Genomic DNA, 26,456 nt, shown 5'->3' on the forward strand with positions numbered 1-26,456 from the left:
GCCAGATTATGCATAGTTAATTGTGGGACAAACATTTTGTACCACTTTGATCCTGAAATGTGCGTATATAAAAATAAAATATTGGTTATAGATATATCTCATATTTTGTCTGGTACTGCTCTACATTACTGAGTATCTCTTAATCTCCTATTTTATTCTAGTAGAAGCACTGGAGAAATCGCATTACAATACACAGCTTTTATAGAAATGTGATTATTTGGATTGAGCCTTGGTGGCGCACTGATTAGAAAGCAGTATTGTATGCAAAGTCTGCCCACAATCTGGAGTTCAGTCCTGACAGGGTCAAGGTTGCCTCAGCTGCCCATCTTTCCCAGATCAGTAAAATGAGGATCCAGATTGTTGGGGGCAATATGCTGACATTGTAAATCACCTGGAGAATGCTGTAAAACACTATGGAGTGGTATATAAGTCTAACTGCGATTGCTATTGATTTACTAATAGAAGAAAACTGCTTTAGAAATATTTACAGTTATGTTAAGAGAAAATCTATCTTCCTATATTGAATCGTTGTCCTTCCTTTTAACACAATGTAAAATATATCTGATAGCTGAATTAGGTATTTCTCTGTGCATCCAGAATGTACAGGTAGATTGATATTGACAGTGTTCTTTGCAGTGGTGGGTTTTTACTGGTTTGCCCCATTTGGGCGAACTGATAGCGGTGGCGGCAGGAGGTTCTGCCCACATGCCCGGACATCATCATGGACATGCTGCACATGTGTAGAAGTGCCACGCATGAGCAAAGCAAGTGCGTGTGCGCGCTCACAGTTCTGAACTGGTAGCGAAGGTAAGTGAAACTTACTACTGGTTCTTTAGGAAAAATAGTTTTCCCAAATGTTCTGTTTCAACCCCAAATAAATCTGAAGTCAGTTAAGAACTGAGCTAGTGGTTGGGATGGAATCAGAGGAACTGAAAATTAAATGTATATTTATGAAAGCAGACTTAGTGTAGAAGTGTCTTTAATGTCCCAATTGTAGAGTCTGTCATGAATGAAGGCAAATGATAATGTTGCCGGACCAATCTGGGTCTGTCCCCAGCACCAGAGGTTTTGTATTCCAAGCTTTTGGACTCAAAGAAGCCCATCCTCAGGGAACTTATCTTTAGAGAAAAGTTTTCTTCTAAAGCAGCCATGTCCAAAGTCTGGCCCGGGGGCCAATTGCGGCCCATATTCAAATTTCAAGCAGCCTGCAGCCTCTTCTCCCTGCCAGCTCAGCCTGTCCCTCATCCCCGCCGGCCAGCATTTTTCCCTTCACCGCACAGCAGTTCCCTTAGCTGTCCCCTGCTCTCTCCTGCTCCACAGCCACCCTCTCTGCAGAGCATCTCAGCCATATTTTTTACCAGAAGATGGCAGTAGACTTGAGTCAGCACTCTCACCGCATGACCCTTTTGAGCTTATGTGCCCATTTCTAAAATGGCAACTGTAACTTAAAAAAGGAAAGTTGACAGTGAGGACCACCGCTTCCAGGACAAGCCGAAATTGGAGTATTTTTTTTACTGAAATACAAAACAAATGTGTCTCCCTAATTTGCCAAGAGACTATGGCTGTTTTCAAGGAATTCAATATCAAGAGGTACTACCAAACGAAACATGCTAACTACAACAAGATAACTCGGAATGAACATGGCAAAACATGGAAGGAACTGGAAGCTGCTTTAACGGCACAGCAGTGCTTTTTCCCAAGAGCCCGTGAGTCAAATGAAAATGCCACAATGACAAGCTACAAGGTGGCAACGCTGATTGCCAAGCACTGCAAACCTTTTACTGAGGGTGAATTTATTAAAGACTGCGTGATGAAAATAGTGAAGAAAATTTGTCCTGAGAAGAAACAAGAGTTTGCCAATGTTTGCCTGGCTCGTAACACTGTGGTACGGAGAATTGAAGACGTTTCATCTGATATTAAGAGACAGTTAGAGGCAAAAGGAGTGGTGTTTGACTTTTTTTCGTAAGCCTGCAACGAAAGCACGGATGCATCTGACACCGCTCAGTTATCGATTTTTTTGAGTGGAGTGGACAATGACATGGGTGAAGAGCAGGGGTGAAATCTAAAAATTTTCCCTACCGGTTCTGTGGGTGTGGCTTAATTGGAGGGCGTGGCTTGGTGGTCAGATGGCTTGGTGGGCGTGGCCAATAACAATAAATAATAAAAATAATAAAGTATAAAAAACAATAAGAGGTACCAAAAACCAACTTTCACACTTTACACACACACAACACAACTGACTCACACACAATGTAAAAGCAGCTGCACTTCACACTTCACATAGCCACAAAAAGCTCAAAAACCAGCTTTCACACTTTACACACACACAACACAACACAACACAACTGACTCACACGCAGTGTAAAAGCAGCTGCACTTCACACTTCACATAGCCACAAAAAGCTCAAAAACCAACTTTCACACTTTACACACACACAACACACACACACACACACAATATGCCACATACAGCTTTCTGAGATTTTGTGTGTTTGTGTAGTTAGAGTGAAACACTACAGAAACACACCAAATCTCAGAAAGCTGCACAAATATTTTATTTTATTTTACTTTGTTGTGGACTTCAAATCCCAGAGTTCCTCAGCAAAGCCAGCCAGTTGATCACCGAGGAAATATATTAGCTGAGCGATTGATGCTGTCTGACTGAAGGTGAAACTAGAGCTTTGGGGCTGGAAAGAGAGCCACGCGTTCATCAGTAATCAGGTAAGTGCCTTAAAATCTCTACTTTTACTTGTAGAAAACATGTTTTCTACAAATAAGAATACAAGTAAGGTTCTGCTGTTTTTTACTTTTAAAGGCCTGTTTCGGCTGAAGCAAAACCGGCTTTTAAAAGTAAAAAAAACAAACCTCTGCAGACAGTGTGGCTCAGCAGAGGCAGGGAGGGCGGGCCCAGGGATTTTTGCTACCGGTCCTCCGAACCAGCCGCTGCCATCGCTACCGGATCGCGCGATCCCCTCCGATCCGGTAGCATTTCACCCCTGGTGAAGAGCTGCTTGACCTACAGAGCCTTAAGGACCAAACGAGGAACAGTTTTATTTGTTTCGGTTTGTTCCACCGTAGATGACATGAAACTACTGTGGAATAAAGTCACTGGGATTATTACCAGTCGTGGGTTGCCCCCGGTTTGCTCCAGTTCTGTAGAGCCGGTAGTAAAATTCTGCTGGCGTTCGGAGAACCGGTAGAAATGGTTGGCTGGCCACGCCTCCGAACCGGTTCTCCGATCATCAGAGGTTTGTGTGTTTTTTACTTTTAAAAGCCTCTTTTTTTCAGCCACAAAAAGGCTTTTAAAAGAAAAAAAACCCTCTGATGATCGCGTGGCTGAGCAGGGATCCTCCGAGGATACTTTTAAAAACTTTTTTTTATCTAGCCCACCCAATCCCCCCTCCTCACTTACTTAATTAAGTAAGTTCCTTTCGGGCTCGCTTTCCTTCGCTTCTCCAATCAGTTGCATCAGCTGCAACTGACTATGCCTTCCTGCAATCCATGTGCCTTTGCTGGCTGAGGAACTCTGGGAGTTGAACTCCACAAACCTTAAAGTTACTAAGGCTGGAGACCCCTGATCTAAAAAATTTAAATAAAATAATAAAATATTTGCGCAGCTTTCTGAGATTTGGTGTGTTTCTGTAGTGTTTCACTCTAACTACACAAATACACAAAATCTCACAAAGCTGTATGTGGCGTGTGTGTGTGTGTTGTGTGTAAAGTGTGAAAGTTGGTTTTTGAGCTTTTTGTGGCTATGTGAGGTTTCTGCTTGTTGCAGGAGCCCTTTTGGGTGAAGTGCAGCTGCTTTTATATTGTGTGTGAGTCAGTTGTGTTGTGTTGTGTTGTGTGTGTGTGTAAAGTGTGAAACTTTGTTTTTGAGCTTTTTGTGGCTTTTTGAGGTTCCTGCTTTTTGCAGGGGCCCTTTTGGGTGAAGTGCAGCTGCTTTTACATTGTGTGTGAGTCAGTTGTGTTGTGTTGTGTGTGTGTGTAAAGTGTGAAAATTGGTTTTTGATACCTCTTATTGTTTTGTATACTTTGTTTATTATTTTTATTATTTATTATTATTGGCCACGCCCACCCAATCACATGACCGCCAAGCCACACCCAGTGTCACATGACCATCAAGCCACACCCACAAAATAAGCCATGCCCACAGAACCGGTAGTAAAATTTTAGAACCCACCCCTGATTATTACGGATGGCACAGCTGCCATGGCTGGCACGCGAAGTGGATTATCAACCCTAGTCTGTAACAAAGTCAGCATTAATGTTAATGGTTCAAAGAATGTCAGGCTGAATGGTTGGCCCTCACACATTTTCACCTCACCAAATCTGGCCCTCCTTGCAAAAAGTTTGGACACCCCTGTTCTAGAGAGAAGTTCCCTGAGAATGGGCTCTTGTATGATTCCACAAGCTGGGAAGACAAAACCTCTGGTCTCAGTGACTGATCCAGAGTGGATCCTGTAGATTCTGTTTATATTATTAAATAGTTGTTTATTAGCTAATGTAAATGTTTTCCATTAACATTTTCCCAGGGGAAAATACTGTTAAGTGTTTATGAGGTGATCTCTTTTGGAGTTAAGAAAAATTATTTGAGCGTCTTTGAATGTAACTGAGCCAGTATAAAAACAAAGAATTTGCTGGCAGCCGTCAATATTTATTCGTTAGGGTAACTAAAGAGTTAGAAATGCTTATTCTGTAGAGTTTTGAACAGTAATTAAAGGTTCTCAGAAAAGGGCCATGTGGAGCCAAAAGAACAAAATTAAGGAGACAAAGTAGTTTCCTTAATGTATTACAGTTATACTGGAGTAAATTCAGTTTGACTTCCACAAAGCATTTGACAATATCTCCCTGTTGTGTGGATTGGATAAAGAAAAAAATACATTGCTCAAAAAATATGCTCAAAAAGTGCTCATTAATGGTTTCTCATCAGATTGGGGCAAAGTATTAAGAGGTGACCTATCTGAGATGGTTTGAAATCCTCTAATATTCATTATTTTTAATAGTGACTTGGATATTAATAGGGATACTTGCCATATTTGCAAATGACACAATATGGGATAGAGTAGGATAGCTAATGTATAAGAACACAGAAATAATATTCATAATGAGTTTGCTAGTTGGAGAAGTGGTTTGAAAATAACAGAATGAAATTTGAGGTAAACATATACAAGTGTCTTTACTTTGGAAATAAATTAGGATGCTCAGCTATAGTTTGGATAATAGTAATTGTGAAAAAGTGATGGGAATAGTAACTGATTGCAAACTATTAGCCAGCCATATGATATGACTGCAGAAAAAAAAAGCAAATGCAGTATTGGAAACTTTTGCTCAATAAAGATTTCTAAATCACAGGAACTATTTTCCGTTTTTTCTGCTTTAGTCAGATTCCATCTTGACTTACTGGGTTGAATTTTGGTTATCTTAAGAAGACTTCAGGAAAAAAAAACCGGAAGAGGATCAGAGAAGGGCAACAAAGATGATCCTGGGATTAACACCTTAGTTTTAGGAAGAGAATAAAACAGTTGGACATATAAGTAGTCAATGGTATTTCATTTCCCCCCCTCCCTTTAGACCAAAATCATTTGAACAAAGTCATTTTTTTAAAAACCCCAATTCTGCAGTACCTCCTATAGTACACTGGGTGGTAATACTTCTGTAGAGAAGGGAGAGAAAGTTTATATTACAGTATAATTTGCATTTGTCCCTTCTTTTTCAGCCGTATTATTAGGAATAAATAAATAAATACATTTTTATAAATAAAAAAATCCCTTAGCCAGTGAAAAAAGCAATAAAGTAGACAATATTACTGGAATGGGTTTTGAATGCAAATGATTTAAATAAAATGAATTAAATTGGGTTAGTCAGTGGGAGCTGTGTCATTATTCCAAATTTTACTTGTTTTACAGCTACATTTATTTCATCTGTTGGTGCTTCATAACTTGATGCTTGCTCTGCCAACAGGAACATCAGCCAGTGAGTTTTGTATTGGGGGGTGGGGAATATTGTATATTAAAATAATTTTTTTAATGTTTGGAAACTATAACATATAGAATAATATGCACATTATCATCCTGCATCTAAATGTATCAAGTGTATATGGGAAATCATTTATATTTGAATAACATATCAACTACTTTGCTGCACATTACAGTTTGAAGATTTCACCACTAGATTCAATGGAATAAGGTTAGAATATGAACAATAGAACAATCTATAAAATTTTAACAGGTTGTGCCTGATAATTGCACTTACCTGTTACAAATGGCATCTCCAGTAGCAACTTATAGTGTTTTCTACAGTTATTCAATCAGTGTTGTGCCAAAATAATAGTATCGAGGGCAAGCTTTATAACACTTTCAGCAACAGCTGGGAGATGCTATGAAGACATTATAAATCACTTGGAAGGAAACAGCCACAGAATTTTCATTGCTTACCTCCCATTCTCTAATTGATGCAAATACAAAGCTGTAGATAAATGCTTCTTTTTCAGTTTCATTCTACAGTGTTGTAAAATTATGAGGTGAAAATCATGCAACTTTATTTAAACATTAGTCTCTTCTTTTAATTTTCACTCACACCTTTTTAGATACGGTTGGTCTTTTTAGGCAGGCTGGTTGACCCGATGAATTTCCAGTGATGAACTCTTTCTGTTTCTGGACAGTTTCAATGGACTGCCATGTGATTTAGAAACTCTTGTAGTCTAAGAATGATGTCAGGGGAGATGATGTTTGAAAATATGATAAGATTTAAGCTTATTTTCAGTCTGGATTTGGTTTGAGTAAAACAACTGGCTAACAGTGATTTTCTCCCCTGCGCAAGATTGGTAAATAAAGCAAGAGAGAATAGAATTATTAGAATAGAACGTTGCTTGCTTTTGTTTCCCCCTAGCAGAATGGTAGCTCCCATTCAGAACTCTGTCTATTCACACACTGAGTTGTGTGGTGGAAGACCTGCAGATAACGGAAAGAACTCTTCTACGTGCCACTTCACAGTATTCAAAACAAGGAGCTTTATTTACTTTCTGGCTCTGCTTCCTTCCCTGCTGTTCTTCTGCCTGGACAGACTACAAGATGGACAGGGTCTTATTGGGCTGGACCACTTTCCTGTGGATGACAGGTAAGGGGTTTTTTTCCTTTAATTTCATTGTGGATTAAGAACTTTTTGGATTGCAAATGAAGATTTTTGGATTTCTTTGCAGGCATGCTGTCTCCTTGATATTATATAAAGCAATGAGAGACAGAGAGCAAGATGCTGAGCAAATAGAAAACAGTGTATTTGACATACAATCTTGTTTCATATATGAATAATATACCCGTTTCTTTATCACATAACTATTTAAGAGAATTTTTTTCCTGTTCTGAACCTCTCCTCTTAATTTGATTCAGTAAGACTTAATCTGGGAATAAGTTGCCACAATATTTAGTGTGATGAAGAACATAAATTATTGAAATATTTTTCTTTTCCTAAGGGTGCTATCTCTGGAATTTCTTTGTATTTGATTCCATGCAAAGAAATATATTTTGTAAATCTACAGAGAATATGGGGAATTAGCATGATAAGGGCAGGCTGAAGATTCTTTGAGCTCTAAGAGAGGAAACAGTTTCCCACGCAAATGTTTTGATTTGCAAAGCAGTTGTTATGACCTCTTTTTGTCCATACACCACAAATACAATTAATATTCTCTATTCTCTCATAGACATTGAATAATATGCAGATTATACATCTATAATAAGCAGCTTTTTCAGCAGAAGGATGAAATCATTTTTAGACCACCCTTTTAAAAAAATCACTTCTATAGTCTAGCATGATTTGATATGGAAGGGAAGGGGGATAGTGATTTTGAATGGTGAATGTTGAGTTTGCTAATATCAACCAATCAACCTTCCAATTCTTGCCTTGGTCTGCAATTGTCTTAAGAGCTGGAAAATTGGAGGGGACTAATAAGCTTGCAGAAAGTTTACCACCCATTATAGTTACAGCTTGCCTGCATAGGCAAGTTTGTGGCTTTTTTCTTTCTATTAAAGATGTCTCATACCCTGAAGATCCCCGATTATCTATACTTCATTCTATTTTGTGGAACCTCTATAAATAGCTGTTCTTGCTTTTGAAGCCAATCTTCACTTTCCCTGCCAGAGTCACTACGCTCAGTCATTGAGCCATTCCGTTTCCAGATTGCTGAAACTGTAGTGCGCTGATGGAAGCCAGGAAGCCCTATACTTGTGTTTTTTAACACAATAGTGGTTTAATTTACGGAGGTTAAGGAGTGTTAGATTAAGGCGAGCAAATGATAGCCTATTTGAAGCAGTCCAGGTAGCTCTGTGCAATACAAACTAATTCTTGGTGTCATTGTACAGTGTGAAGAGGTGATTAGAGGCAGGGGTCATGCAATGCCCAGTTGCTGACACAGGGATAATGATGGCATCCTGGTGAGTTTTTCTGCCCCATTTCTTCTCAAGGAGGTATCCAACTTTGCTGTCTACCAACTGAAATGATGTCTTACAATAAATAACATGGATATAAAAAAATATAGGGCGGGATCACATAAAGTACATGAGGGTAATCCTAAAAAAAAAAAGATACTCCAGCATTGTGTAATATGCCTTTATTAATTGATTCTGATTCTTTTGACTGTTTGAAAGTATGTACTCTATTATTTTCTTATAAAACTGCTACTTTTCTTGTTACTGTTCAGGACTCCTTCAGAAAACATGCCATATAGCTTTGCTTTTACCAAATCTGTGTTACTGTATAAAATTATATACAGTTATATATTACATTGACTTTCACTGTATGTAAAATAATCTCATTACTTTTACACAGCAATGTATACAATTTAGCAGAATGATTTCAGAAATCATACCTATATAAAAATGATGCCTGAAGATGCCCTGAGGTAATTCTGTTCCTGAATAAGGGGAAAAGAAATCTTCAGATTGACACTTCTATGAGCAGAATGTCATCTAGTCATTTCTACTAGGAGTGGTAGAAAAATATTACTTTGTATCTAAGTATAGCTAGAGACGATCCTGGGAAGTTGCCAGTACTGCAATATTGAAGTTATATAAATGGATTTGTATTTATGGAAGTACATATAGGATACAAGAACATACATGAACCAAGGATTTTTAGGATAAAAGTAATCTGAAAAAGATTACTGTTGATAGTATCTCTGAATAAATGAAGAAAAAAAATAGGATTGGCAGTTAGGTCTGGTAACGGTCTACCTTTCATTCATTCATTATTTCCTCAATTTATATGGTCCTCCACTATTACTTAATTAAAATTATAAACTGCCCATCTCACTCCATAAAGTGATTCTGTCAACTTAGTTAACAAAACTTAAAATCACCCTAAAACAAAATGGTAAAATAATAAACATAATATGGTAAAATATACTGTGGAAGAGGATCAGACAAAGGACTTATAAAGCACATTCATCTAATTTCCTGGACTAGGACCTGAGAGAAGAAACATGCCTTAAGAGCTGGCAAAATAGTGATAATTAATTTTATTTGTGGGATGGGAGGATTGTTCCACAGGGAAGAGTCTGTGACAGAGAAGGCATTGCTTAATTGATGGAACTTGATAACCCTTGCCGGGTTGTATATGGGAGTCAGAGATAACTGGAGACCAATGATTCCACAAATAACCATACAGTATGCCAGGAAGAACTTCATAGGCAAATAACATCACCTTGAATTGTATTTGGAATCCCATTATTAGCCAGTACAATTCATGCATTAATAGTGTAAGATGGGTGCACTAAAGTGTGGTCATAACTGCTTGTGTTGCCATATTCTGAATAAACTATAGTTTCTGGATGTTCTTCAATAGAGGGCTGCTGATCATAAGATTCCAGAGAGTAGTTATAACACAAGTCAACAATTATTTTTTTCTATTTCAAATCTCCTTCCAATCACTTTCATTGGAAGAATGCTAGTATTAGCACTTTGAGACAGGGGAAAATTATTCCTGTTCAATTTCTCCATGTACAATTTTGTATCAGTCATATCATTTGCACTTTTTCTGTGCAAAATTGTGCCAAATATTTGAGTCTTTTCTTGTTTCAGCCTTGATGACTTTAATTTCCTTTTTCCTAGTTCTTCTATATCCCTTTTCAAATATAGTGACTAGAACTGAACACAGTATTGGAAATATAGATGAATATAAATTAAAATATAAGCACATTATAATGCTGACAATTTCATTTCCCATATCATTCCTAATGATTCCATAGCATGGATTTGTCTTTTGTCATAACTCCAGATGAGTTAACATCTTCATTGAGTATCTACTATGACATTAAGGTCTGTTTCCTGTTAGTTATAGACAGCTTTGACACACCATTTGGTATATGTGATGTTTGTTTCTTTTCCATCTTCCTTGTGTATCACTTTATATTTATTTAAATTGATAATCATTTGCCACTTGGCTAATCATGCACCCAGCTCAAAACATTTCACAATTTTTGTTTTTTATCACTACATGGTTGGTATTTTTTTATTTATTTATTTATTAGATTTTTATACCGCCCTTCTCTGGAAGGACTCAGGGCGGTTCACAGCCATAATAAAAAATAGAACAATATACAATTAAAACAAAAATTAAAAAACTTATTATATATGGGCTGAGATATAAAACAATATCCTATTAAAATTAAACTCTCTAAAAATATAAAATTATAAAATTTAAAAATCACGAAGCCAGTCCCGCACGGATGAATAAATAGGTCTTGAGCTCACGGCGGAAGGTCCGAAGGTCAGGCAGTTGGCGTAATCCAGGGGGAAGTTCGTTCCAGAGGGTAGGAGCCCCCACAGAGAAGGACCTTCCCCTGGGGGCCGCCAGCCGACATTGCTTGGCGGACGGCACCCTGAGAAGCCCCTCTCTGTGTGAGCGTACGGGACGGTGGGAGGTATTCGGTAGCAGAAGGCGGTCCCGTAAGTACCCTGGCCCTAAGCCATGGAGCACTTTAAAGGTAGTGACCAACACCTTGAAGTGCACCCGGAAGACCACAGGTAGCCAGTGCAGTCTGCGCAGGAGTGGTGTTACGTGGGAGCCACGTATGGCTCCCTCTATCACCTGCGCAGCCGCATTCTGAACTAACTGCAGCCTCCGGGTGCTCTTCAAGGGGAGCCCCATGTAGAGAGCATTGCAATAATCCAGGCGGGAGGTAACAAGAGCGTGAGTGACCGTGCATAGGGCATCCCGGTCAAGAAAGGGGCGCAACTGGCGAATCAGGCGAACCTGATGAAAAGCTCTCCTGGAGATGGCCGTCAAATGATCTTCAAATGACAGCCGTTCATCCAGGAGAACGCCCAAGTTGCGCACCCTTTCCGCTGGGGCCAATGTTTCGCCCCCAACAGTCAGCTGCAACTGCAGCTGCCTGTACCGGGGTGCCGGCATCCACAGCCACTCCGTCTTGGAGGGATTGAGCTTGAGCCTGTTTCTCCCCATCCAGACCCGTACGGCTTCCAGGCACCGGGACAGCACTTCGATAGCTTCGTTGGGGTGGCCTGGGGTGGAAAAGTACAGCTGCGTGTCGTCAGCGTACAGTTGGTACCTCACCCTAAAACCACTGATGATCTCTCCCAGTGGCTTCACGTAGATGTTGAACAGGAGAGGCGAGAGAATCGACCCCTGTGGCACCCCACGAGTGAGGCGCCTCGCAGTCAATCTCTGCCCCCCTGTCAACACCGTCTGCGACCGGTCAGAGAGATAGGAGGAGAACCACCGGTAGACGGTGCCTCCCACTCCTAAACCCTCCAACTGGTGCAGCAAGATACCATGGTCGATGGTATCAAAAGCCGCTGAGAGGTCTAATAGGACCAGGGCAGAGGAACAACCCCTGTCCCTGTCCCTCCAGAGATCATCCACCAACGCGACCAAAGCCGTCTCCGTGCTATATCCGGGTCGGAAGCCGGACTGGAACGGGTCTAGATAGACAGCTTCATCCAGGTATTGGGGTAGTTGACGCGCCACCACACTCTCAACAACCTTCGCAACAAAGCGAAGGTTGGAGACTGGACGGTAATTTCCCAAAACAGCTGGGTCGAGGGAAGACTTCTTGAGGAGGGGTCTCACCACTGCTTCTTTCAAGGCGGCAGGGAAAACCCCTTCCAACAGAGAAGCATTGATAATCCCCCGGAGCCAGCCTCGTGTCACCTCCTGTGTGGCCAGCACCAACCAGGAGGGGCACGGGTCCAGTAAACATGTGGTGGCATGCAACCTCCCCAACAACCTGTCCACGTCCTCGAGAGCCACTGCAAACTTGTCCAGCTTCACTTCTTATTTCTAATTTACTCCTAATTCCTAAATAAATGAAAAAGAATTTCCCAACATAAATGCTTCTTCATTTCATTTCTTTCTTTCGATTTTTCCTTTTCTTTACTTTGTTTTAACCAATTAGCAGTCCATAAAAGGGCAGATCCTGTTATTCCATGATGGCTAGGATTACTCTTTGATGAAAAATTTAGTCAGAAACTCTTTGAAAGTCCAGGAGTACAATTTCAACAGAATCACTTCTATCAATGTGGTATTCAAAGAATAAGTTACATATTTATGTTCAGAGGTGAAAAACTACTCAGTTCTTTAAAGACGGTGATTGCCATCGTGGTCCAATGATTAATTATTATGTGGTTTCTTATGATGCCGCAGAATTATTTCAGCCTGCTTTAATTACTCTGATTCTTCCCAGAGAAAATTGGTAATGGTTTGGGTATGTATTCTATATATCCGTAAGAAATAAAAAGACTTCATTTCATTTCTCTGCAATCAAATAAATTGTCGTAAATTGATTGCTTGGACATTACCTGCTTAGCATATATTTAAAGCTGCACTTATTACTCTTAAAAGTTTTTCTGTTATACCATGTTTTTTAAATTACTGTTTTTATTTCTTATTTTATTTCTTATTCTTATTTTATTTCTTATTCTTATTTTATTTCTTATTCTTAAAAAATGTATACCTTACATTTTTTGTGCACTTGTTTGTGCCTCTTATTAGATTAGGCTTTCAGTCACCTGAAAGAAATTTAACTTTTACAGTTTTTTTAGACAGTATTAGAGAATGTTGCTGATCTATTCTTGAACTTGGATCACTTTTTAATAATTTATTTGAGTCTCAATTAGTGTGGTTTTAAATAATCTCTGTGGAGAGATTTTGCCCTATTGAGTTTTAATGTCAGTTACTTCTTCTCTAGTCTCTTCATTTTTCAGAATTGTTCTCTTATGGTGAATTATTACTGTGGAATCAATATTCTTTTTAAAAAATTATCCATGAAATCTTCTCTAAAATTCCCACAGAAACCTGTAGGCAGTATTTGCTGATACTTCCCCCCTCAAAGGAATGGATTAACCTAACAAGACTGTTGATGCAGTGTTTGCAATGCAGTAAATGCAAAGAAGTAAGAATGTTTTTCCACACTTGTTCCTGAGGTTACCCTTGAGTGTGAGTTTGTTTAGTGGAATTTCCACAGATACATCAGGAAACAATTTATTTCTCAGAGCTTCTTGGCATCTCAGAATAAGCAAATAAAAGGCTGCTTAGGAGCATCATCATCAAATGCTCTTTATCATTTCCACATTCTTGACTGAACTTGGTGCTCCGCAAAATTGCCTATCAGATTCCTGGAAAAAGTCCCAAGTGTCTGCTGCAATCCTTCAAATCTATAAGGTACTATATCTTGGACAGATCTCTTTAACGGTGCTCATGTCCTTCAGGAATTTGAGTATCAACTAACCTTAGGTAAATAAGGAAATTATTTGTTCATAACAAAAGACTAACAACCAAATCATCAGTTTTCAGATCATCATACAATTACTAAGAGGTGAAAACTAGGTCTCAATATGACCACTTTCATGTATGAGGTCAAAGATTATCTGGAATAAACCTATAGTTGCTATGCTACAAATGCATGAACTCAGGTCAAACTCCATCCCAAGGATTGAAAATGGAAAAATTTAGTATTATAATCCAGTGAATTTTTAGCACGAGCCAGAAAATGAGGCCCAAGAATAAACGAAAAGGGTACAGAAAAGTAGATAGTACACAATTAGAATACCTTGTCCATACAGCCCAGCGTCACAAACAGAATCATATCCTATTCAGTAAGACACAAAGCTACTGGCTTGTATTGATGGTTGAAAGTGTTCTCTCAAGTTACTTATATGTATATAATAGAAGTACAGACCACACATTTATGGAGAAAATGCTTGGATGAAGAATATGATTTATAACATATTTTTTGCCAGTGTCTTTAACAGTTACCTGGAATACATTGAGGCCGTTATATTTTACAGGACTAATACAAAATATGCTCTATATTACAAAAATCTTTATAGCAACTGAAAATAAGCAATTGAGATCTATTATATCCTTTCTTTTCTTTTTGTTTTCTTTTTTGATGACACTTCTGCTGTTTCTTTCAATTGTGATCATTTGCTTTTTGCATTTTGAGGTGCTTTTCCCCCCAAAATATCTTTTTATGTACGGTATTAGCCACCTCAGGATTCTGCAATTTAATTCTGCAATTAAAAGACTTGAGTTCTTTACAGAGATGTGAAATAACAACCGTACTGTAGCCATGTGTAAATCTACTGTAAAATAAGCTACATAATCTAGATAATCTTTCCACTTATGACTGTATGACTGTAACTTTGTTGCTGGCAATCCTTATGATTTATATTGATATATTGACCATCATTTGTGTTGTAAATGTTGTACCTCGATGAACGTATCTTTTCTTTTATGTACACTGAGAGCATATGCACCAAGACAAATTCCTTGTGTGTCCAATCACACTTGGCCAATAAAAAATTCTATTCTGTTCTGTTCTGTTCTGTTCTATTCAGAATTTTATTTTTATCTTTTATTTTTTCTATATCTATCTTTTATCTTTTTTTCTATAAAATATTCAAGATGTCTTAGAGTAAGCCAATTTTATTTGGCCCTGCTTATATTATAATTCTGGCAACAGCAGTTCATTTCAGTCAAATTGCAGTATATTTAGGTTACCTACTTCTTTTTAAGTGCTAATGAGACATATTCTGAATTCTCTTGACACTAATGTTTTTCTTTTTAGTTGGATTCCTAAATTTTCCTGGTATTATTACTTATTTCAAATGTTTATTTGAATCTTAGCACAATAGGAAGAGAGTTTTTCTATCAACCTGGTTATGGCATCTGTCAAATGTCTCCTCCCCTTTCAGTGACTAATGCCATGCTGCTGTGATCTGCTTGTATATTTCTTTTATGGTTTCTTTATCAGTTTGAAAAGAAAAGATTGGAAATAAATAAAATGTAAGTAAAGTTGAAAACAAATGCCTGAAATTCGACTTTTGTGATACAAACATCTTTTAATACTCTGATACTGAGGTAGTGACTAAATGGATGTCTATTGAAAGTTCAAAAGTAATACATCAACATAGTTGCCATGAAGTCACCTATTCATATTTTATGGATTTGGCCAACATGGTGCCTTCAATATTTGAAGTAACATGTAGTCATTGTGACTACCTATTGTTGATAAGTAGCTTAAAATTAATGAAACTTTGTGATTTGTTTGAAGCATTAAGATTAGCCACATTTTGCTTCAAATTAAATGTTAAGCCATGGTTAACTGAAAAGCAAATCTAAGTCATAAATATGGCTTGATAAGCCACTGTTATTTATGGTAGATAAAAGAGCAACTTACCATTTTCTAGTATTAAAATTCTTTGTTATCTTGCTATCCATGTTCTTTTGTCACAGTTTCTTCTAACGTCGCAGCTAGATGATAAGTCTTAGAAAGCAGCCATCTCCCATTTATCACTCGGGCATGGGCATACTGAATAGATGATATATACTTTACATTGGTAACATTTATGATTTTGTTTTGTAGCTGTGACTGAAACAGTGCATGTTATGGTGCCTGAGAAGAAACAGGTAGCAATGCTCTTTCAACCAGTTGTGCTTCGATGCCGCTTTTCAACTTCTTCCACACAACCAGCTGTGGTGCAATGGAAGTTCAAATCCTATTGCCAAGATCGCATGGGAGAAGCTCTGGGAGTTGTCTCTGCAGGGATCCAAGCAATAAACAAGAGGAACTTGGAATGGGATCCGTACTTGGACTGTGTGGATAGCAGGAGAACAGTCCGCATTGTGGCATCCAAACAGGGCTCGGTGGTCACGATGGGAGAGTTCTACAAAGGAAGAGAAATCTCCATTCTCCATGGTAATTCAGTCTGCTTATCATTTTATTATGACTGAAGTTTTTCTTTGGCTATTATGAATAGTAGCATATAGAATGAGATAATAGTATATTACGTTGTGAATAGTCCAGTACATCATGTTAGGAACAGTACAGTGTATTATGAATGGTAGCATATAAAATGAGTAGAATACAAAACCATTAGCTTTTAAAATGAAAGCCAGTTTGGTCTAGTAGTTAAAGTATCAGGTTAGAAAGCAGAAGATATGAGTTCATATCTCATATATCATGACTTAGCCATGAAAACCAGCTGGATAACTTTGGCTCATCACTCTCTCTTAGTCCAATCCAGCTCAAAGGTTGTTGTGAGAGAAACAGGTGAAGGAAGGTGTGTTGGATATGTTCATTGCCTTATTTGTAAAAATAATAACGGTAGATACAAATGAATAAATAAAAATTATATTTTATTTTTAGAGTGTAATATAACATTTTAATTATAGTTTATTATAAATATTTAATAGCACTCTTCATATATCCTGTAAATTTACATTTAAAGGTATCTACAAATTTTAAAAAAATTAAAATGAACAGGACATTTGAAAATGATGGCAATGTAAAAAAGGTATTTTACTCATCAAAAAGGAAACACAATAGATACTAGGCAAATTTTTGGGGACAGCATGACAGAATTATGGGTGTTATCATTGAGAAGAATGATATAAAAATAGTTAATTTCTTTCCTGAATAGAAAACAGCTTTACTAGCTTTAACAGCTAAGTAGCTTTACTATCATGCAGTTGAGAATAAAAAAATGAAAAGTTGTTTCATTGAGTCAATGTTATTATATACTTTACCCTGGGCATAGGCATCCTTTAGTAAATTCTGGCTATTAATATAATGGAATTATATACATTAGAAGTTGTTTAAAGCAGGGGTCTCCAACTTTGGCAACTTGAAGACTTGTGGACTTCAACTCCCAGAATTCATCAGCCAGCTTTGCAGGTTTAAAGCATCCTCTCACGCAGAATTCACCACCTACAATTTCATGTGATTTATCTAGATAGAGGCATGTTTTAAAATCCTTAAAGATTTATTGGCTTCCTTTTTGTTACTAGCCCCAATTGATTATGCTGATTTTCTCCTTTAAATCTCTAAATGATTTGGCAATGAAATAACCTGAAAATTCACTTCCCTTCATTCTGTCCTTCATTGCATTAAGATTTTCAGAGGAAATCTTCAGTGTAAGATTTCATTATGCATGCTGAAAGAAATCAGCTTGTTTGGGTACTGCTCAGACTTTGAATGCTTTCTGAAGGAGGTACTATTGTTGCCAATAATTGTCCTTTCCTAGGTTTATAAAATGTTTTAAATTAAGTCACTTTGTTTTCTGATCTGATAATAGTACAGTAATGCTCTTATTCTGTAATTTCATGTTGTTATAGCACAACCCTTTGTGTGTTAAAGGTTGAAATGTCCTCACCCTGCAAACACACACACACACACATACAAACACACACACTCAGGAAATGTTTCATTTGCTCTCACCAAAGTATTTCTATATTGGAACAAACTGTTCCAATCTTGCTAGAAGTGTCCCACCCTGAAACAGGCTGTTCTGACTATGGAATGATTTTCAGTATGAGATTATAGGGTTGGAAAATTCCAGTCTTGTAATATTTAGCAGACCTCCACAGGATGATCTTTTAATCACTTTGAATAAAGATTTTTTTTCAACGTAGTATTGAAAAGCATCAGATCTAGATAAGTCTAATTCAAATTTCTGGTGCAAAACTTACTGTTATTTATTTTTCCCTGTAGTTTCTGCCTAATTTTTATCTGAAATTAATATGATTTGAAAAAAAAGGCTATAGTTTCTTTTTATACAGGTAGTCCTTGACTTATAACAGTTTGTTTAATGACCGTTCAAAGTCACTGAAAAAATTGACTTGTGACCATTTTTTACACTTATGACTCTTGCAGCATCCTCATGGTCACATAATTTACATTCAGATACTTGACAACTGCTTCATATTTATGATGGTCGCAATGCCCGGGCTCATGTCACCATATTTTGTGATCTTTTGACAATCAAAATTGGTGGGGAAGCCAGATTCATTTAACAACCATGTTACTAATTTAACACTTGCAGTGATTCACTTAACAAATACTGTATGGATGGATATTGAAAGTTTCTAATTTGGCGGAGATGGCCAAAATCTCAGCCTTTTTGAAAGACAATACTCAAGAAAAATATTTAAACGAATGGAAGAAATGGATTGACTATATTCAAAATAGATATCAGACTAAGAGATATCAGATTGCCTTTGAATGAAGGACGTAATTTTTGATTTTAAAGGAGGAAGTCAGGATATGCGAAAGAGAAGGATTATAATTGTGTTAGACTTTAAAAATTTAATGTATGAATGTTAGTTTTTTGAACTATACCTTGTGTTTGGTCCAGGAAGTCTGGGGTGGAGGGGGGTTTTTGAGGGAGGGGGGGAAGGAGGGGGGATGGGGGGGGGAAACTTATTTCTTTTTGTAAAACTTTTCAAACAAAAAAAAACAAAAAAAACCCCAAATACTGTATGGCAAGAAAAGTTGTAAAATGGGGCAACAAATTTCTCACTTAACAACATAAATTCTGAGCTCAGTTGTGGTCGTAAATCAAGGACTACCTGTACTGTTAATCTCAAGCTGCTCACGTATTTCCTGACGCAATGTAGTAAAGTAAATCCTTGTGTTTTAACAAAATCATTTAAACTTTTTGTATCATTTTATCAAGGAGTTTAAAAAATAAACTTGTAATTCTTTACTCCACTCATCTCTTAACATCTATATATCATATTGATTTATTGATAACAAACCTCTAGAAAAACTAATTGTAGTTTTTTTAATTTTAAAAGATTTAATCAGTTCTAGTATTTTGGGGTCTCAGGAGCTGAAAATGCTACAGGCACAAAGAAAGTTTTTAGCTGTAAGTGTTGTAGCTATAAATATTGCCACTGAGTTACATCTGATAAATGATATTTGTGTCTTAACACAGTGTAAGAAATAAAAAAAAAACTAATAGCATGAGAAAGGGGTAAAAAATAAAATAAAAATAGAAAAAAAATACAATCTAGCAAGTTATAAGTACAATTATAAATTTACCTCTATGGGTATAACTTGCAGAAATTCTCTTCTGCATGCTAATCCTCACTTAATGATTGGTTGCTTAGCAACTGTTTGAAGTTGCAGTAGACCTTTCTATAAGAAAGAAATCAATCTTTCTTCTTTTATAAAGTTCTCTCCAAAATTCTTCATCTTTATCCAAAATCTTGAAAGAAAGCCCAACTCAAATCGTCAAGGGCCTTCTCTACATCTAAGAAAATCAATGCAGCTTGTTTTTCATTATGTCGCTTCAAATATTCGGAAATGTCCAAACATTTCTAACATTGACATTTACTTTTTCCGTTAGGTAAAATCCCACATTGATCCTCATTAATAACTTCTTGCTAAAATGGTTGTGAACAATTAGAATTGACTATTCAATAATAGCACTAGCAATAGTACTTATATACTGCTTCATAGTGCTTTACAGCCCTCTCTTAAGCAGTTTACAGTCAGCATATTGCCCCCGACAATCTGGCTCCTCATTTTACTGACCTCGGAAGGATAGAAGATTGAGTCAACCTTGAGCCGTTCAGAATCGAACTCCTGGAGTGAGCAGTAAATTAGCTGCAGTACTTCATTCTAACCACTGCTCCACCACGGTTATGCAATAATGATATCAGCCTAAAAGTTCTTGTGAAGCCAAATAATAATTAAAAAAAACTTGTCTAACAGTCCCAGGTTCAAAAAACCTTACTGTAATTCCCTTGCTCTCTGAAGAGTCCTTAATTTTTCGGTAGTATTTTATAATTATTAAATGTCATCACTCCAGATAAGAAAAATTAATGTTGTCAATAACATCTAGATTTTAGGTACCTTTCCCTCTCTCTCTCTCTCTCCCTCTCTCTCCCTCTCCCTCTCTCTCTCTCTCCCTCTCCCTCTCTCTCTTTGATTCTCATTTGTTTTATATTTTCTGTTAGATGCAGACCTCCACATTGGAAAATTGATGTGGGGAGACAGTGGATTATATTACTGCCTCGTCATCACACCTGATGATGTAGAAGGCAAGAATGAGGAATCAGTGGAGCTACTTGTTTTGGGTGAGTTTTCTTCCCTACTTATATCTTATATAAATACATATTTATTCAATAAATATTAAGAACAACAATTCTTGTCAATTTGCGTGAGCCTCATTCATGGGTTCTGCACTTTGCATTGTTTTTTGTTCCAGAATAAGACTAATGTAAGATGAGGCCAGCAATACTGTTTCACAGTCACTTTTCACTAATTTAACACTATTTTAGTGTACAGTAGTGGCCAAAATTGTGAAAACCTTTTGGGAAAAATGTATTTTTATTGTTTGATGGCTAATAACCCACCTTTTTTTTGGCATTTCAAGATTCCACTGCTGGAATGGCCTGGGAATAGCCCAGACCTTAACCCAATTGAAAATCTATGGAGCTGACTAAAGAAACTTGTTAGTTAGAAGCGACCCAGCAATAAAATCCAGTTAATAGAAGCAATCACTCAATCTTGGTTTCACATTATAATAGCTGCAGAACTAAAAGACTTGGTTTACTCCAGGAGAAGATGTTGTAAGGCCGTAATATATGCTAAAGGTTATCCAACTAAGTATTATGTGACATGATAATTTTTGTATATCTCATTTTTTCTATGTGTTTCACTTTTCTTCTTTATACTGTAACTGTTATTCTAACAGCAAATCCTTCATAAAAGTTATTGCATTACATTCTTGATTAAATTATCTTTCTATTGATATATAATTTTATAATACTACTCCAAAAAAACTCTGGTGTTATTCGCTAGTTTTAGAAAATACACTTTTCCCGAAGGCTTCCCCAATTTTGGCCACTACTGTAATAACTGGCATATAAAAGTAGATTTAAAAATTGATCAAATTAAAAGAATGCCAGAAGAAATGTATATTTTAATGTACAGATACAAAATTTAAAATATAGCAAATTTTGTATGCCCTCAAAATGCTTGAATCATTGTTTTAAAAGATAACAGTAACTATTCCAACCTATAAGTAGTTGTGCAAGAAAAATGGCTTCCAATCGAGCCAAAACAAATACATCTGAAAATTTGGAGACAGTATAAATGGATTGGCCCAGAATCGGATATGTTTTATTTTTCAAGCTAGAATTGAACCTTGCTATACAATAACACCAGAAGACCAGATGATACTGTGTGAAATATGTGTATCCAAGTGTGATTGTGCTTGATTTGTTCCTGAATGCAGATTGGTAGATTTTACAGGCCTGCTACTGATTCTGCCCATTACTAATCACCTACGAGATACATCAGTTTTAACAAATTCTTTTGAGAAATGGTAAATAGAGCAATGATCAGGTTTTTATTATATAAAATTTAACATTATTTTCTTAATTTGTACCTTGACACTTATTACTGATATTTGATATATTATCCTATATTTATATTGTCTATATCTTATTCCTAAACACCTTTTAACAATTCTATTGACTTTTATTGCTTGAGCTTAAGTCAAAATCTCTAACCACCATTTAACCACTTTCAAATTGGCTTCTTTTGCTGTCAGCTGTTGTTCTAAACTGCTGCTAAAGGGTTGACTTGGCAGTTTCTGAGTCTATGCTGGCAGTGAGAAAAAGAAGGTACTTCACCAGCAGCCAGCTGGCTGAAGCTTTTCAGCATTTCTGCTGGAGCAGTGAAGCTTCTGGGCTGTGCTTCTCCTTTCAATTTGTCTGCTGCTGGTTTCTAAAGTCCAAGTTTGCTCCTCCTCTATCATCAGTTGCCTATTGAAGCTGATAGCTCCACTCCCTCAGCTGAAAATTCATTCCTTCTCTTCCCACATAAAATAAATCTTTTTCCAAATGCACTTACACACCCACACACTGGAGCTCACAGCTTTTCCTTATATAATTTGAGTCCAAGTGTGGTGCAATGTTCTTCAGGTCATGCTGGTCACTGCAAGGCTGTCCTTCCACAGGATTGAAAGAGGTTTTTGTGTTTACCGGGAAAGCCCTTTAATTTTGTGACAAAAGCAGATTTTTTTTCTGAATTCTTCCACTCTTTCTATAATTCATGAAAAAATAATAACCAATGTGTTTTTTCTGAACTTCCAAAAGCTTGTTTTTTTAAAATAGCTGGTAACAAATGCTATATGTTTTACAAATAGTAAAAGCAAATAAATGAAAACAGTCAATATGAAGATAAAGATTATAAATAAATTACAGTTGGGGGATTGCATGTCAAGCCCAGCAGCATAGCAACAGCCCTGAAGCAGCCACAACTTCCATAAATTTCATTCTTCCAGAACCAGGGATGGCTTCTATAATAATAATAATAATAACAACAGAGTTGGAAGGGACCTTGGAGGCCTTCTAGTCCAACCCCCTGCCCAGGCAGGAGACCCTACACCATTTCAGACAAATGGTTACCCAACATTTTCTTAAAAATGTCCAGTGTTGGAGCATTCACAACTTCTGCAGGCAAGTTGTTCCACTTATTAATTGTTCTGTCAGGAAATTTCTCCTTAATTCTAAGTTTCTTCTCTCCTTGATTAGTTCTATTTACCTTTACTACCGGTTCGCATCGTGCCCGTGCTCACTCGCTCACTCAGCTTGCCCGCGCACTCTTCTGTGCATGCGCAGAAGAGTTTTGATGACGTTTGGGTCAGTGGGCAGAGCCTCCCACCGGTTTTACTTCCGGTTCTATAGAACCAGTCCGAACCAGGTGCAACCCACCACTGTCCAGGACCCATGGGTTTTAGGATTTTGCATACGTTCCTGGGTTCAGAAATGTTGCTCTATGATGCAGTGTTTTGCTCATTTAAAGGCCATGATGAATTTTATAGCAAATTCCTTGTGTGTCCAATCACACTTGGCCAATAAAAATTCTATTCTATATAGCAATATTTTCTTCTTAGCATTTCTTTTCTCTGCAACACCATCTAGAAAATAAAGAAAAACCAAACACTAAGAAATTACCAATTATTGAATTTTCTGGAACTTCTTCGAATATTTAGACTCAACCAAATATTAATGAATTGCAAGAAAAAGCTGGATATAAATAGTATATTGAAATTCTGAGATAATTACCATGAAAGGTTATTGTTTTTTGCTACTAAAAGGATTAAAGCTTCCTATAAAACCTGAAACATCCTAAGGCTTTGTTTCTCTCTGGATTAAAGTGAAGAAAAATGTTTTGATGAGAAACTCTTCAGAATCACCAGGTATATGTCACTGGATTAAAAACAGATGTTTTGAAGTACTACAATCATAGGAGTAACCAAATATGCAGTGATTTAGTTCTTTTCTGGCTTGTATTGGAAAAAATAAGTATTTTTAAATGGTCATTTGCACTTCATTGGCTTTCATATTTTAAAAAATGTAGGAGTCAAAACAGTAAAAATTGCTCATGCAAATGTTTCAGTGTGATTCTTGCAGAATAAGATTTCTTGCAAAAAATTAAAAAAACATTTATTTAAATAGAATAAAGATTATGGAAAATTTAGTCTTTTCTTCAATGGGTATACATTTTGTCTTCACAATTTGAATAACTACAAATATTGGTATTTGCTTTTTTGAGAAATTGTGCCACAAACTAAAAAACATCAATGATTTAAAGTTGTGTCATACTTAGTTGCTTAGTGAGACACACTACCAAATACAAAGAGTCCTCAACTTATGACTATAATTAAGTCCAAAATCTCTTTTGATGAGACATTTGTGAAATTAATTTTACTCCATTTTACAACCTTGCTTTGCCACAGTTGTTAAGTTTTAAGTTAGTTGCATGGTTGTTAAGTAAATGTGGCTTTTCCATTGATTTTGCTTATCAGATGATCACAAAGGTTGATCACATGATCCCTGGACACTGCAATTTTTATAAATATCAGTCAGTTGCCAGGCATCTGAATTTCGGTCATGTGACCATGGAGATGCTGCAACAGTGTGTGTGATAAATGTGATAAATGGTAATAAGTCACTTTTTGCAGTGCCATTGTAATTTCAAATGGTCACTAAATGAATTGTTGTAAACTGAGGACTACCTATAAGTAATCATTCTGTTGCCAACAGAATGTGCAGTAGTTTCTGATTTAAAAAAGAATATTTTGATACATCTGGCACAAATAAGAGAAATAAACTTTATTTTTGAATAAGTAGTATATATATATGATCTTTATAGAAAACTTCAATAAAAATATATAAATGTAGTATTTGTTACTAGATGCTTTTGAATTAAAGCACTGCATCATGAAAATGAATTACAGGTATAAAATTTGTTATAATACAAGTTATAAAGGGAATATTTAGGGAAATTCTAGAGCAGTAGATGATATGATTTAAACAATTGTCCATTTAACTACCTATCACAATGCAGTATACATTTGCTGCTTGGGAGTAAGTGTAGAAACCTCCTATTACTATTATCCTTAAATTGCAGCTTTTTGAGTGCTAAAATAATGCAATTTCATTGCAGCTAATGTCTCACTAGGAGAAGCCATCTTATTAATTGGAGTGATGATTAATTTTTATAATTTATTACTCTGAAATCTTCAGTTGCTTATATTGTATTTAAAAATATTACTAACTGCCTAAGATAGTGAAACAATATGATTTCTGAACAGTAAGAGTCATAGAAAAGTCAGTAAAATAGGTAGAAAACTTAATTTTTCTCTCTTACAGTATCTGGCATAATGTTTAGAAGATAAACAAGTCCTACCTTTGAAGAATGTATGTGGGTTGGTGAATTGAGAGAGCTATAATCTCTTATATCCATATCAAGAAACTGGAGATACTTCTATTGGCATATTTTAAAAGGAATGATGTAATAATTAACCATAAATTCGATATACATATATATACATGGAGGAAATTTATTTTAAACCCTGTCAGTTTGAAATATTCAGCATAAAATTACATGTTATACTATATAATGTGAAGTGGAAAACAGAAAGCGCTTCATACTTAAGCTATGACAGTCTAAATAAATTATTCTGATTTTGTTATGTGGCTGAAAGGCTTCCAGTAGCATGTTTTGCAGTAACTAAAACAGATGTTATCTTTGAAATGCATGGGATGCTGACGTTTGGGATTCAGTCTATTGGTATTCTGAATCATAGATTAGCAGCTGGCAGTTCGGTTCTCCTTGGAGTTAGCTGCCAGCCTCTTTTCCAATACTCAATGCTGAAATGTTCTTTTGAGAAGATTACTTTAACAACAAGCTGCCTGGGGATCTCACTGTGGTCAATCACATATAGTTGCAGGCCAATTTTTAGAATAATTTATTGTACATTCAAACATCCTTTTTTCCTCCTCTAAGTACCTTATATTGGTGGTATTATCTTGCTGAAATACTGAACATTAGCTTGAGAACCGAGAAAAAAAATTATCCCCTAGAACTGTACCCAAATTTCCAAGATCTGCAAAACAATCAGCATAAATAGCTTGTTGAAAAGATTAGCTGATACTGAAGAGTTGTCCATAGGTCCACAGTAAAGTATTGTTTATATCTCAATGATCTTCATCAGAAAGTTGTTAGAAGGAAAGATCATCAGAAAAGTATTATCTAAACTAAAGTATGGGGGAGGATTTTGATAAGCCTGAAACAATTGGGAATAATGTTTTTGGGAGAGATGAAACAGAAACAGAATTATTTCACCATGATCACAAAATATATATTTGGACAAAAAAAAGGATGAAGCATTTAAAGAAGAGAACATCCTGTTAAGCTTGGGGGTGGGTCTATTAATGGCACCAAATGGCATAGGAAATACTTGTGTGGGTGGACAGAAGAATGGATTCCATTCAATATGCATCCTAGAAACTAATGTCCTATAATCAGCGAAAAAAAATTGAAGCTAAAAGCTTTGGAATGACCTTTAAAGTTCCTAGATTTGGGAATTATTGAAAATCTATGGGAATATTTCAAACGTGTACAAGGAGACCTAAGATTATATCTTAGGTGGAAAAGTTCTATAAGGAAGTGGAGTGGGGGAATTAAACAACAACAGTAGTCTGATAGCTACCCACAGGAAACATTTGGAAACTATTATTTCTACCAGAAGAGGATTTACAAAGTACTATCTGAAAATGAATCCAAACATGCACCTGCCATATTTGCATATTATTTCAAATATGTAAATAACTGCATTTAAATATTATATATTCAG

The 26,456-nt window shown here is 36.5% G+C and overlaps 2 protein-coding genes across 4 annotated transcripts in view; one reads left to right on the forward strand and one right to left on the reverse strand.

Moving 5' to 3' along the window:
* Positions 1–6,632, reverse strand: part of MAEL (maelstrom spermatogenic transposon silencer) — a 34,207-nt gene extending 27,575 nt beyond the window's left edge. Inside the window, exon 1 of one of the 2 annotated variants that reach the window (XM_058185329.1) lies at positions 6,438–6,632. The gene's annotated coding sequence lies outside the window, so the exon portion shown is untranslated. Of the gene's footprint in view, positions 1–6,255; positions 6,299–6,437 lie in introns of those variants that run through there. The other variant, XM_058185330.1, reaches the window with a different exon arrangement.
* Positions 6,633–6,828: 196 nt separating this feature from the next.
* The window catches only part of ILDR2 (immunoglobulin like domain containing receptor 2), a 56,314-nt gene continuing 36,686 nt past the window's right edge, over positions 6,829–26,456 (forward strand). For both annotated transcript variants that reach the window (XM_058185335.1, XM_058185336.1), the window contains exons 1-3: positions 6,829–7,119; positions 15,881–16,213; positions 20,260–20,379. In XM_058185335.1, coding sequence (XP_058041318.1) covers positions 7,074–7,119; positions 15,881–16,213; positions 20,260–20,379 — 499 coding nt within the window. In that variant the 5' untranslated portion in view covers positions 6,829–7,073. The remainder of the gene's footprint in view (positions 7,120–15,880; positions 16,214–20,259; positions 20,380–26,456) is intronic.

This window comes from Ahaetulla prasina, chromosome 5 (genome assembly GCF_028640845.1).
Source record: "Ahaetulla prasina isolate Xishuangbanna chromosome 5, ASM2864084v1, whole genome shotgun sequence".
In the NCBI taxonomy this organism is placed as follows: Eukaryota; Metazoa; Chordata; class Lepidosauria; order Squamata; family Colubridae; genus Ahaetulla; species Ahaetulla prasina.